Source organism: Hemibagrus wyckioides, linkage group LG08, assembly GCF_019097595.1.
Source record: "Hemibagrus wyckioides isolate EC202008001 linkage group LG08, SWU_Hwy_1.0, whole genome shotgun sequence".
In the NCBI taxonomy this organism is placed as follows: Eukaryota; Metazoa; Chordata; class Actinopteri; order Siluriformes; family Bagridae; genus Hemibagrus; species Hemibagrus wyckioides.
Window position 1 is genome coordinate 14,968,586 of NC_080717.1, and position 13,289 is coordinate 14,981,874.

Here is a 13,289-nt window from a genome sequence, read left to right on the forward strand (position 1 = left end):
ATATCTGCCATCCTCCTCTGCACTCAAAACATAAATACAAAAGTTGTTGATGTTAAGCAAGAAAAACCCAAGAGAATGATATCAAATGAATGGTCTCTGTAATGAAACAAGTGTATTATTATTGTAGAATCTATTGAGATGCTCATTATTTTTAAGATTCAAAACACTATAAAAACGAACAAAAAAAAAAAAAAAAGGAAACAGATATACATAGAATGTTTCAAATATCTCCAGTACTGAATTTTAACAGGTAATCATCTGCACATTTGTCCACATTTTCTGTGCTGGAATTATAGTACATGGACTTTGTATAAATGGTGTGCTCTCTGACTCATTTACGTCCCTCCACGCTAGCAATACCACAGTAAAATGTGTAAAATGAAACTCACAATGCTTAACTATGCCACAATTCAAACAGAACTAAAGTGAACATGTGTATTTCTTTCCTAAACACATACCATTTCTCCTCTGATACCATTCATCTTTTTTCCAAGCAATTCACAGATTAAAGGTACAATATGAAGTGCTTTGATTGATTGAGTGCTTGACTCTTGCTTACTAGTTCTGACATACTGCAACACATGGCTTCACTTGGTTCATAAGTACATAATATCCACAGTCTGATTAATGTAGGAAATAAAATAGCATCTCTCAATTCCCAGCCTCTTGAAACTACTGTTTGTTATGTTTTTATCAAGCCCACAACTGTACCTTTAAGTAAAAGTTAAAACAGGAATCTGTTGTATGCGAAGTACTGCCAAGTTTTGAAGCATAAGACAAATGTAATTAAAAGCTACAGAACAATTTCAAACATACGATTCGGACAAAACACCTAAAACCCATCTTGAACGACAAACATATTTTGTGTGTTCAATTAACTTACTAACTTTTCCAGTTGGCTGAATTCAATGACATTTCTTTGAAACGTGTAACATTAAAAGGCACCATAGTAATCAGAAATGAGAACATGCCAGCTCAGTATGTTTCTGGTATGACAAATTCAAACTCTGTGCTGTTGTCTACATTCATTTGATTTGCGGGTCGAGGAGGTGGTCCGGGTCGTGCGTGAGCCCCTGGCCGAGCGTGCACGTCGGGCTCGATGAAGATATCATCCCAGTTCAACATTTTGCTCTGGCTTGAATGGAGTTCCTGGTTTGGGAATTGTGGCCTGCCAGGGTTAACGTGCTGCACAATCCCGTTTTCGTTAATGATTGGAATCCCTCCGGTCTCGCCAGAGACGAAAGAGTACGGCTTAAACTGCAACGTTTTACATGGAAGTAAGCGGTACAAGTTATTGTCCGTGTCGTCCTTCTCCTTCCTGCCTGAGGGGTCTTGATTGTGCATTTGCTTGCAGTGTGAGGACAACAACTGGTAGTTAAGAAACATTTCATTACACACTAAACACTGATAGCGTCTTTCACCTGTGTGAGTGATCTCATGTTTGGTTCTGTATTCAGCCAGAGCAAATACTTTGTCGCAGTAGCGGCACGGGTACTTCCTCTCCCACGAGTGCGTGTTAAAGTGGCGCCTGAGGCTCGTCAGGCACACGTAGGGACGCTTGCACACAACGCACACATAAAAGGTCTTTCCGTCCATAATAAGTTCATAATGGTCCTCTTGCTCTTTACCTTTTTTCTTACCTCGAGGCGACCCAGGGGAAAGATTGCTTGCAGCCTGCACTGAGGTCTGTGATTTTCGCCCAGGGGATGGTCGAGCTTCTCCCTCACCTGAGTATTCTTTAACAGGAACAATGTCATAGGTGTTCTCCCCTATGTTGGCATAAACCTTGCAACCTGATGACAGCGAATCGATTTCTGAGGCTTTGTCTAATGTAATTGTCTTCTTGGTCAGAGCAGCATCTAACCCAGTTCCATTATTAGGGCTGAAGGTCGGCCTCACGTCCGACAATCTAATTTTGCTTGGCCGATCTGGTAACTGCTCCAATAAAACCTTCTTCTTCTGAACTCCAAGCACTTCACTGGGTTCCAGAGGCAGAGTGGTATTAAGTGAGTCAGGGGTAAGACTGTTCACACGGGCTGGGGTAGAGGGTGCACTCTGTGTGGAGGATCTTGCATCATAGGCCATAACATCACCACTGGGGTTTGGGGACATGGTGTCAGCTGCAGGGATTGCATGGGGCTCTGGGCTTTCTTGGAATTTCTTTGGCACTTCACCTTCTGAAGGGAGCTTGCTTTCCTCATGTTGGACATTTCCGCTTTGAGTGTTCAGTTTTTCTTCATTTGTGCCTTTTTTTTTTTTAGGCTCTGGTCCTTGATCCACGTCCAAATCTATAACCTGAGATTGCTTTGTTTTCTGAGCTTTTGGTACTTCCACCTCTGAGACAAACAGAACATCGTCACTGTCTGGATCATCTCTGTCGACATTGCCACTTACCATTTTAAATTCTTCGGCTGATAAAGTGAAGGATTCGGTGATGACTGGCATATACTCCACTCCAGTTTCGTTTTTCTCATTGGTATTAGCATTGCTACTATCCCCTTCTTTTGACAAGCCAGGTAGCCCCTTGACTTGTGAAAGTGGGGTCGCGAGATTGGCAATGAACTTGACTCCTAAGATCTGGCCTGCGCTGATCAGATCTTCGATCTTGTCGGAGCGAATCCGGTGGATTTTTGCGGTGTATATGTAATTCAGGACTTCTTCAAATATGTCTGCCTTGACAAAATTAAGCTCAATCACTTGTCCTGCAACTGAAAAAAGCTGACGAAAGTAAGTGCTAGATGCCGATAGCATTGTCTTGTGTGCCCTGAACTTGCGGTCCTGTACAATTATGGTCACATCACAGAATAATCCGTTGTTTCTCTGCTCACTGATGGCCTCCAGCAAGGACACAGGAAACTGTGTGTCAGTTACAGATATCAGCTTTAATTTCGACATCCCTGTGAAAACAGAGGTGGAAGCTTGGTGAGCACAATAGTGTTGGGTCTGTTTTTTGGCACAATCCTCCCCAAACAAATGATTTATTACATAAAATACTAGTTCAGAATATACATATATAAAATTATACAAATAAAAATTGCACCACATGATGGATAAAACCTGTCTCTTGTGATCTGTATGTCACGGGGTTCTGTAGCTATAATGAGCAATGTAAAGACGTCGGTGATGCTACTGATGAAAAAAAAAAAACATGTTTTAAAAATGCAGTGGGGGGGAAAGGAAATGCTAATTTAAACACCTTTATTATTCTATTAGTATTAACGTACACCAACAGGGTCTAATATAGACTCCGTTATCAATATAGCTAACAAGCTAAAGTAATAAGAAAGCAACAAAACGAGACAGAAGTAATCAATTATGAGCAATGGAAGTTTCTAGTCCAGTCGCTACGCATTTAGTAAGTGCAGCATTAATAAACGGATCTTTTCTAGGCTTGTTGCAAGGTATAAAATCACCGGATAATGCTGAAAGGAGTAAAATAAAACAAACATGAACAGGGCTAGTAGCCGCTGAATGCTCAATTCCTCTCCCCTGGTTGGGCGCCAGGATGCGGCCTACGATGCTAGCATGGCTAACCTAGCTAGCAGGGTGTGAAATGCCTAGCTAGCTAGGTTGACTTAACTGTCACGTTTATTAATGAAAGAAAACGTCACGTGTCTATAAAAATATTCCTCTTTAGTCATGCTTAACTGTGTACCTGCAGTGCGAAGCGTTTGTATCCAGGCTTCTGGTTGTGAAGTGCTAAAAAAAACACAATGCCGGTTTGTGGCAGCAGACAACAAAAAGTCTGTTGTTGGAGCTGAAGGAAGGCTGCGACTCTCTGTATAACCAACAGGAGTCGCAAAAACAGCGGGCGCTAACATCTGCCTACTAAATCAACCTGCATGGAGTGAATAATAATGATCAGTGAGGACGTGCTCATCTCTCCCATAGGGCTCACACTTATTAAAGGCTTTCAGTAACTGCATTTGATAAGTTTTCACATTTTATCTAACTGCACGTGACTCTGCCACCCATAACTACCCGTTAAGCCACGTGACCACATATTCACACCAGCTAACATTATTAACTATGTTGCATCAGTAAAATTTACCTTAAATGGACCTCTTTCTAAAACATCCTCGTGGTAGTGACGCAATCACCCGCGTGCTTTTGTTTTCGATCAGGGTTGCCAGGTCTCTGCGTAAAAAGGCAACCCAAAACCGGTCCAATACAAACGGGCTAGGGTTGAAACAATAATGGTGGTAGTATCATGTTTTAGGGTTGTTTTTCAGCAACACAGTGATCCCATGTCAGAAGCTACAAAGGAATGACCTGGGGAAAATATAGGTTTGTGTTTTGCATTGGCTGACTCGGAGATCATACTGGAAACCGACTGCACATTTGTGGCATGACCTGCAGTCCACCAACATTCCCCATCTAAATCTGAGCATTTGTGCTGAAGAATGGAAAAATCAAAATGTGCAAAGTTTGTAGAGACACAGCTGGAAAAAAAAAATACATCTGTAATTGCTGTAGATCATTCATATTGAGAGGCGTGAATACTTTTTAGATATTGTTTTTCACTCCATTTGCATTTTTATATTAATTATACATTATAGAAAAGTAATTGGGATATGATTTTTCTTTTTTTTTCAAAAAAGAATGTTATGATTTTAATTTAAAAAAAAACCTAACATTTTACAGTTTATAATATTCCTCTTACTCTTTACAGTTCCTCTTATTAGCACAATGGTCAATAGATTGGACAGTGCTATTTGATGTATCTGTCCTGTAGTGTATTGTGTTTTCTGTCTACACCGTCTTTTGAAATGACAATAAACGCTTCTTGACTTGACTTGACATTTTTGCAGAGACTTGTAGACTTTTTTTATAACCACTGTGTATTATTTTAAATTAGAATACTCATGGGATTCCTAACCCCGATCCTGGAGTTTTACCTTCTCTTACACATATACAAACACAAGAATTAAGAAAGGGCTGTTAATTAGCTGATTATTTATTTTAAAGCTGTGGACCACTGATTTATCTAAACAAATCACAGTCCCCATTCAGAGTTGATGTTAAAATAACCATTCATGTGTGATTTTTCATATATTGCGAAAGTCTGACACTAACTTCACTTGTGTAGACATTAATAACTGCACCAAAATATCTGTGATCTGAAAGTTGAGTCGACTGGACCTCTTTCTGAAGTTTTGTGACTTTTTCATTGGTGACTGAAGTGAATCAATACCAGGGTGGCCAAATCTGTCAAAAGCCTTCAAAACCAGACCCGACAGCAGATCTGTCCAAACATTTCCTGACATTGCTTTTGATGACTGAAAAAAAAGCTGACTAAATGATAATGGCTACCATGAGCATTATTGCCATTATGTCTGGCCTGATAAGTGTTGAACTTAGTGTTAAACATTTTGTTACCTATAATCCCTTAAAAGTGCTGACAGAAATAACATGACTTAATTTATTTGATATACTGGCCAGGCATAACATTATGACCAATACCTAATCTTTTGCTGCTAAAACAGCCCTGTCCCCTCAAGGCATGGACTCTACTAGATCCCTGAAGGTTTGATGTGGTATCTGGCACCAAAATATTAGCAGCAGATCCTTTAAGTCAAGGATACTGTTGATCGATACTGACCACTGCAGACCAGGAACACCCCACAAAAGCTGCAGTTTTGGAGATGCTCTGATCCAGTCATCTAGCCATCACAATTTGGCCCTTGTCAAACTAGCTCAAATCCTTGCACTTGTCCATTTTTCCTGCTTATAACACATCAACTTTGAGGACAAAATGTTCACTTGCTGCCTAATATATCACACCCACTAACAGGTGCCATGATGAGGAGATAATCAGTGTTATTCACTTCACCTGTCACTGCTCATAATGTTATGCCTGATCGGTGTATCATCAAACATCATCAAACATGAAGTTGACATGAAACACCCCACACCTTTGGTTGAATGATACAATGATGTCTTAAATGTGCCTTAAAGTGTGTTTTTGTGAAACATCTCAATAAACCAGGAAATAAAGTAGACTACTGAGTATGCCAAGATTTCAACTTAATATACTGTGTTCAAATTACTTTTAATTAAAACAAATCATAAACATTACCTACTCTTAATTGTGTTTTTTTTTCTATTCTGGCATTTACTTAACACTGGAAATATTGCATTATTTGCCGCATTGAAGATATTCTCAACCATGTTATTGTTGTTAAATAAATTATAGAATGTTACTCAAATTATTATAGCATATTGTAGAAGTAAATGACAAAGTAAATGTAAATAAAATTAAATAAAAATGTAAATAAAATTATTTAAAAAATATTAAATTATAAAATAATAATATTAAATATTAAAATTATATATATATATATATATATATATATATATATATATATATATATATATATATATATATATATATATATATATATATATATATACATATATAATTTAAGCAACGGTGACAAAAACATTTATTAACGCCCTTTACAGTACAGACATTTCTTGAACAGATCTTGCTAAAGCTGTTTTATATTATTACATATATTGTTGTAAATACATAACTGCTATGAGAATTATTTAAAAAAAAATAAAAAATAAATAAATAAAAAAAAAATAATAATAATAATAATAATAATAATAATAATAATAAATTAAAATAAAAAACACGGGAAGTAAGGTAATAAAGTATGACTTATTTCCGCCGGAAAGCGCGCGCCTCTCGCCGTTAGCTCCACGCTGTAGGGGGCGACATTACAATCTCAACTCGACCCAAAGCACGACATGGCGACGTAAACAATATTAGGACTATAATTTGTTGTTCGAAACGCGTTTATTTTAGATACACGGCTTTTGTTTTGGTTTTGTTTTACGCTTGCGACAGAGTGTGTTAACTCAGTCTGAGTTGTAAATCACGGCTGAAGTCGATATTCGGCAAGTTTGGGGATCTAAAGTAACGGCTAGGTCCACTGAGGCACGGTGTTGACGGTTTCAGCGCACGCAGTAATGTAAATAAGGGGTTTTTATCCCGGAAAGCAGCACGTGAAGTGTGTACCTAAACGGAAAAAGTGTTAAAAACACGTGAAGACGCTTAACAATGCCCGAGCTCAGTGGTAAATACACGGAGGCCAGCAGCCCGAGAAAGCGCCGCCGGAGCCGCTCGAGCAGCGGAAGTGCGCGGAGTCGCTCGCGGGAGCGTGTCTCGAGCCCCGCGACCGATAATCACAGACACAACGGCACAGAAGAGCGGAAGTCGAAGTGGTCCGATAGCAAAGAGAGGAGTCGGAACCGCTTCCGTGTTGGCGGCTCGCGCAGTCGGTCCAGATCGAGAGAACGCGAGAAGTTGGCGTGGGCTGATGAACGGGACCGGGGACACTATGCGGGATCACGATCTGATTACTACGACAAGAGAGACGATATCCAAAGGCAGAGACAAGAAGCTTTCATTGCTAGGTAATAAGTCACTCTGATTTGATGGTCAGACTTATACAATTACTGAAGCTGAGTTTCTGATCATTTTCTTTACGGTTGTTGTTTTTTTCTGTATTCAGGCGCTTGCAGGAGCGTGAAAGAATCGGCGAGCTGGGATGCCCAGAGGTCTGGGGCTATTCACCAAGAGTCCGAGACCCAGAGTAAGTATGAGTGAAAGTTTAGATCCAAAATATGCCGCCTGCTCTCAGACAGCAGGCCCTGTGTGCGAGTAGTATCTTACAAAGCATGTATATTATCTCAGTGTGTTGAAAGGTTTCAAAAAGAAGAGATTTTCCGAAACATTAGACGAATCATGGAATAGCTGTGTGCTTCAATCAGTGTTGTTTTCCTCTCCACAGCTCAGATGAACACACCCCTGTTGAAGATAATGTGAAGCACAGCAGCTCAGCGTCAAGTTCAGAAGGTGAAATGATTTACATTTATGCCATCAGTACTCCAGAAGGTGGTGGGTGTTTAGACATCATTTGAAGACAGCCAGTGACTAAGCTGTTCAGACTTCCTGGTGAAATTCATTCCATCACCTACATGCCAGAACAGGCCCGATGCCTACGGTCCATACACTGTTAAAATTTTAGATTTGCATTAGTGTAATTGTTAAAGCCATTAGACAACACATCATGGTCCTGAGCACCAAAAATCCCATTATACACCAGCTCTAATGCATCATGTCCAGAAAAAGCCATAAAATGTCATTTGTGGCTTCACACAGTACCACTGCATTATTACAAGCCTTTCCCCTTCAACAACTTTTCTCTTTTTACTTGTCTGCTCCTAGTCAGCCTTACAGACAGCCGCACACCACAGACCTGAACAAGCAGTGCTCTGATACATCCTAAAATGGTGATGGATGATGCCTGATGAAGTAAATTGATTTAAAGAGTACTAACATTGACTCCTCAATTTCTTGTTTACAGAGGACAAGAAGAAGAAGAAAAAGAAACGGAAATCAAAAAAGAAGAAATCGCGCAAGCACTCGGAGGACTCAGAATCAGAAAGTGACTCCGAAGGTTGGTCCATTTTATTGTATTTGACAGTATACGGTATTACATACGGTATGGTTAATAGTTATAAACTCGTACAAGCACACAGACATAAATGAGTGAAGAGTCTGTCAACTCTGTTCCTGCAAAGCTGCTGAATTTCCAAACTCAGCATGCCATTAACAATTCGTGGAATAATTGTTAATAATCAGCTGGTGAACTTTGTGTTAAGTGACCCTGATGTAGTGTGTCAAATTTTTTGGTTGAACCACTGTTTTAATCAGATCAATCATTATATATGTTGTTGTTGTTTACAGAAGAGGTCAAGAAGAAGAAGAAAAAGAAGAAAAGTAAAAAGTCAGTAAGAATTTCTTAATAATGCATGTATGTTATATTGTATGTATTATATCATTTCCTTCTACTAAGATATCAAATTCATCTTATAATGTTATAATTTGTTTATAATTTGGTAAATAGTTGATAAGATTGATCAAGTGTGTTGAAGTTAAAATGCTACACCTTGCAGAGCCGTGGCTCTTTGAACATCCGTTGTCCTAAGTAATAATGTCTTATAATGTATATTTCTTATCACAGGAAGAAGTCAAAAAAGAAGAAGGCTAAAAAGAGCCGCAAAGAGTCGAGCAGTTCCAGCAGTGATCAGTCTGCAGAGGAAGAAGATGAACTCGGAGAATTGTGGGTGGAGAAGACTCGTCTTGATGATCATGTTGTTGGACCTGAAGCTCCTCTAACTCACATGGCTCAGGATGATAAACCATTAGAGTGAGTATCTACATTTGTATGTTTTTGCTCATTAGGTTATTGTTGTTCAGTACACACTGCTGTTGAATATCATGGCTGGCTGGAGCTGAACTGTTTTTCCTTCCTCTCCCTGATTTTATAGTTTTGGCCACGCCCTGTTACCGGGTGAAGGTGCTGCCATGGCGGAGTACGTAAAAGCAGGCAAGCGTATTCCAAGGAGAGGTGAAATTGGCCTTACCAGTGAAGAGATTGCTGACTTTGAGAAATCAGGCTATGTGATGAGTGGAAGCAGGTATGATTATTATTATTATCAGCAGCATCATCATCATCAAAGGACTAATAATACACAATAGTTAATACACATAGGCTATATTCACACTGCAGGCAAAATTGGTCCAAATAGTCTGAACATATGGCACTCCTAAACTGACCCGGAGGTGCAAACGAACAATGTCACATGATGCAAGCTTGCTGTAAAAAGGGCACGTTAATTGAGATCAAAACTTTTTGCTTTGCCGCTCGAGCTAGGGCTATGTGGCAATGTTTAGCCATATCTTTTGAGCTCTCATCAAACACAGAGAAGTTGTGATATGTACTTTACCCTAAATGTTGAGGTCCTTTACCTCACCATCCCACCACTGAAATCCTCCTTCACTGTTATCCTCCAGCTTTCCTTACTGGTAGCACAATGACAAATGTTAATTTGGATTGAGGTAAAAGTCACATGATCTCTGATCTGATCTGGTTCAGGCAGAAGTTAAATTGCAATGTATGGGATACGCAGAGGATTTCAGTTCATTGTATGAAAGTTCAACATTAGATTCACCATCAGTTTTTTGCTCTTCATGGCACCATTTGTGTGTAACATTTGAGTGGCACACAAAAATGGATTTTAGCCACTTTTGCCTGATATGTGAATGCAGCCCTAGATGCATAAATACACACACATGTAAATACACATAATAATGCATAAAGCCAGGCTAACTATGTAGGCTAACTAGCCAACCAAAAATTTCTTCCACTGCTGCTTTATCCCTTACATGCATGCTGTCCCAACCCCATATTATAAACCTGTACAATACTGCCCCTGATAGTATTTGAGACACATGCTGACTCGTTCTGTAAAGCTCTTTCTAAAATGACCTTCATAATTGTATTGTGCAAAAAAAGCATGTTAGATTTATCTTTGGATTTTCTGTGCATAATTAAGGTGCATTGTTTAATGATTCTTCATGCTTGATAACCCCACAGACATCGCCGTATGGAGGCTGTGCGTCTGAGAAAGGAAAACCAGATCTACAGTGCTGACGAAAAGAGAGCCCTAGCCTCCTTCAACCAAGAAGAAAGAAGAAAGAGGGAAAGTAAAATCCTTTCCAGTTTCAGGGAAATGGTGTACAGAAAGACTAAAGGAAAAGAAGAGAAATAAAATATTAAACACAGTGCCGAAATGCCAGCCCCGTGTTCCACTGTATTATAATTTAGTAGTACTAGCTGAAAATTCATGCTTATGTCTTGTTTTAGTTCTTACTTCTTGTGCAAAATTTACTGAGGAATTCATTTATCAGCCTTTTCATGTTTCCTTTTTTTCCTCTTAAATAAAAAGGTTTGATTCTGAAGATTATCTGTTGTATTAATGTTCACATATCCATGTTAACATCCTTCAGTAGATTTAAAACCCAAAATATTGCTAAAAACATACATACATCAAAAGGAATTACACCAAATGCTTTCACCATTTCTGTTCCCACAATATGTTCCCTTCATTCCACAATAATATCCAATATTGATTAAAAAATCATTGGTGCAATTTTGACTAGTAGCGTTACAGTAGCATTAACATTTAATATTCCCTGCTAGTGATATGGTGCATTGTTACTTTTTCAGGTTTTTAGTTTTAAAAGGTTTTTTTAAATAAATATATATTTTAAATACATATGGCCGATAGTATGTGGACACCTGACCATCACATCCATATGTGTGTCTTCCCCAAATGATTGTTACAAAGTCGGAAGCGCACCATTGTATAGGGTCTTTTTATGCTCTGGCATTAACGTTTGCCATCATTAGGAAGACATCAGTAGTCTGCACAGAGCTTAACCCTACTGAACAAATTCAGGATGAGCTGGCAATCTGATGGCACCCCAAGTCTTACACAACATCTGTCATCAGTCAAAATCTCAATAATTCTCTTGTGCATGAATGAGCACAAATCCACACCGCCAAACTCTAGAGTGGAGGTTGTTATAAAGATTGGAGCTTATTATAACAGTAAAGTATGGACTACATGTGGAATGGGATGTTCAAAAAGCATATACAGATGTGTTGGCCATGTGTCTACATACTTTTGGCCATATAGTGTATTTCTCATCACTTGGTTGGAGCATAATTGACTCAGTTACTCACCTCTAACAAATTATTGATATTTTCTGTATTTTGCATCTATTTAAATTTACTTTTACATCATTTGCCAGATGCCATTATTCTAAACAACCTAAATACATCTTATTTATACATCTGAGCAGTTGAGGGATAAGGGCCTTGCGAAAGGGCCCAGGGTTGACATCTTGGCAATGGTGAAACACATGACCTTTTGATCCATAGTCCATCCTAACCACTGAGCTACTATTCCTCTCACGGATTGTGATGGATGTTGGGATGTTGACAGTGATGTTAACCTTTCACTTTTGTCCAGTTTAACCACAGATAGACAAATTTGTTATATAGGTCTTTTGAAGCCAGGACCCTCTTTAATTGTAAAATACATTTCACTGACCCCTTTAAAACAAATTTCTTTTATAAAAAATAATTCCATAATAGTTATTATATTAGTTTTAATAGTTATATTATTGTGCAAATGTGTATAACATTTGGCCCTATATTTATATGCATTATTTTTGTTAATTAATTTTGGAATTAAACCATAAAGAAATTAAACTTTCCCATTTCAGTGGGAATCAATAGAGACAGCTCAATAGTAATTACACAAAGCCAGTCCTTATGGATGACTATTCTAGGAAATATAGCTACAATGTACATTATAAGGCCAAAGCTTTGTGGACACCCATATGTGCTTTCTGAAGTTCTCATTCCAAATTTAATCCCCTTCTGCTGTTCCACTTCTCTAGAAAGGCTTACCACTAGAATGTGTAACGTGACTATTCAGTTACAGTTCAGGTCAGGCATTGATGTTGGTTAAGGAGGCATGTGGTGCAGTCAGTGTTACAATTCCTCCAACACAAAGGTGTTGAGTGGGGTTGAGTTCAGGTCTCCGAACAGGACACTTGAGTACTTTCACTCCAACCTTGGCAAATCTTGTCTGCATAGAGCTTGCGTTGTGCAAATGGACATTGTCATGGTGGAACAGGCTTGGCCTTGTAACACTACAGCAATCAAAGATGTTCTAGACAATTAAGCAAACGTTTGGAGAAAACACATATGGGTGTTCACAAATGCTTGGCCATACACTGATCAGGCATAACATTATGAGCACTGAGAGGTGAAGTGAATAACACTGATTATCTCCATCATACCACCTGTTAGTGGGTGGGATATTTTAGACAGCAAGTAAACATTTTGTCCTCAAAGTTGATGTGTTAGAAGCAGGAAAAATGGCCAGATTTGACAAGGGCCAAATTGTGATGGCTAGACGACTGGATCAGAGCATCTCCAAAACTGCAGCTCTTGTGGGGTGTTCCCGGTCTGAAGTGGTCAGTATCTATCAACAGTATCCTTTAAGTTCTGTATACTTTAAATCCTGTAAGTAACTTACAGAACTTAAAGGGTCTGCTGCTAACATCTTGGTGCCAGATACCACAGCACACCTTCAGGGATCTAGTGGAGTCCATGCCTCAACGGGTCAGGGCTGTTTTGGCAGCAAAAAGGGGACCAACACAATATTAACCTGAATGGTATATAGTGTAGCTCAGTAAATGGCACCAAAGTTTACTTTTCCATCACTGTCTGGAAGATTAAACTTGTTGTCTATGAATATGTCTTTCTTGTCTTTGATTATGTGATGCATGCCTACTGCTGATAGATAAATCAAGTGTATTGTCTCACAAAATGAGTCATTAGACACAAAATAGA

General features: G+C 38.9%; 2 protein-coding genes across 2 annotated transcripts; one reads left to right on the forward strand and one right to left on the reverse strand.

The window, feature by feature from the left end:
• Nucleotides 1-81: 81 nt before the first annotated feature.
• On the reverse strand, nt 82-3,815 carry zbtb33 (zinc finger and BTB domain containing 33). The gene is made up of 2 exons (XM_058397458.1): nt 3,656-3,815; nt 82-2,897 (listed from the first exon to the last, which is right to left on the reverse strand). The coding sequence occupies exon 2, from the start codon at nt 2,893-2,895 to the stop codon at nt 976-978; it is 1,920 nt and encodes a 639-aa protein (XP_058253441.1). The 5' UTR covers nt 2,896-2,897; nt 3,656-3,815; the 3' UTR covers nt 82-975.
• A 2,904-nt stretch (nt 3,816-6,719) lies between these two features.
• nkap (NFKB activating protein) lies at nt 6,720-10,822 on the forward strand. Its single transcript, XM_058397946.1, has 8 exons — nt 6,720-7,425; nt 7,524-7,604; nt 7,803-7,867; nt 8,379-8,471; nt 8,762-8,801; nt 9,039-9,224; nt 9,346-9,495; nt 10,455-10,822. The coding sequence occupies exons 1-8, from the start codon at nt 7,070-7,072 to the stop codon at nt 10,627-10,629; spliced, it is 1,146 nt and encodes a 381-aa protein (XP_058253929.1). The 5' UTR covers nt 6,720-7,069; the 3' UTR covers nt 10,630-10,822.
• The last annotated feature ends 2,467 nt before the right edge of the window (nt 10,823-13,289 follow it).

Bases quoted from the DNA above. Each gene is read 5' to 3' on its own strand.
- nkap (XM_058397946.1), top strand. From the start codon at position 7,070: ATGCCCGAGCTCAGTGGTAAATACACGGAGGCCAGCAGCCCGAGAAAG. The intron at 9,225-9,345 runs GTGAGTATCTAC...CTGATTTTATAG, and splicing joins CAGGATGATAAACCATTAGA to TTTTGGCCACGCCCTGTTAC. The intron at 9,496-10,454 runs GTATGATTATTA...ATAACCCCACAG, and splicing joins TATGTGATGAGTGGAAGCAG to ACATCGCCGTATGGAGGCTG.
- zbtb33 (XM_058397458.1), bottom strand. From the start codon at position 2,895: ATGTCGAAATTAAAGCTGATATCTGTAACTGACACACAGTTTCCTGTG.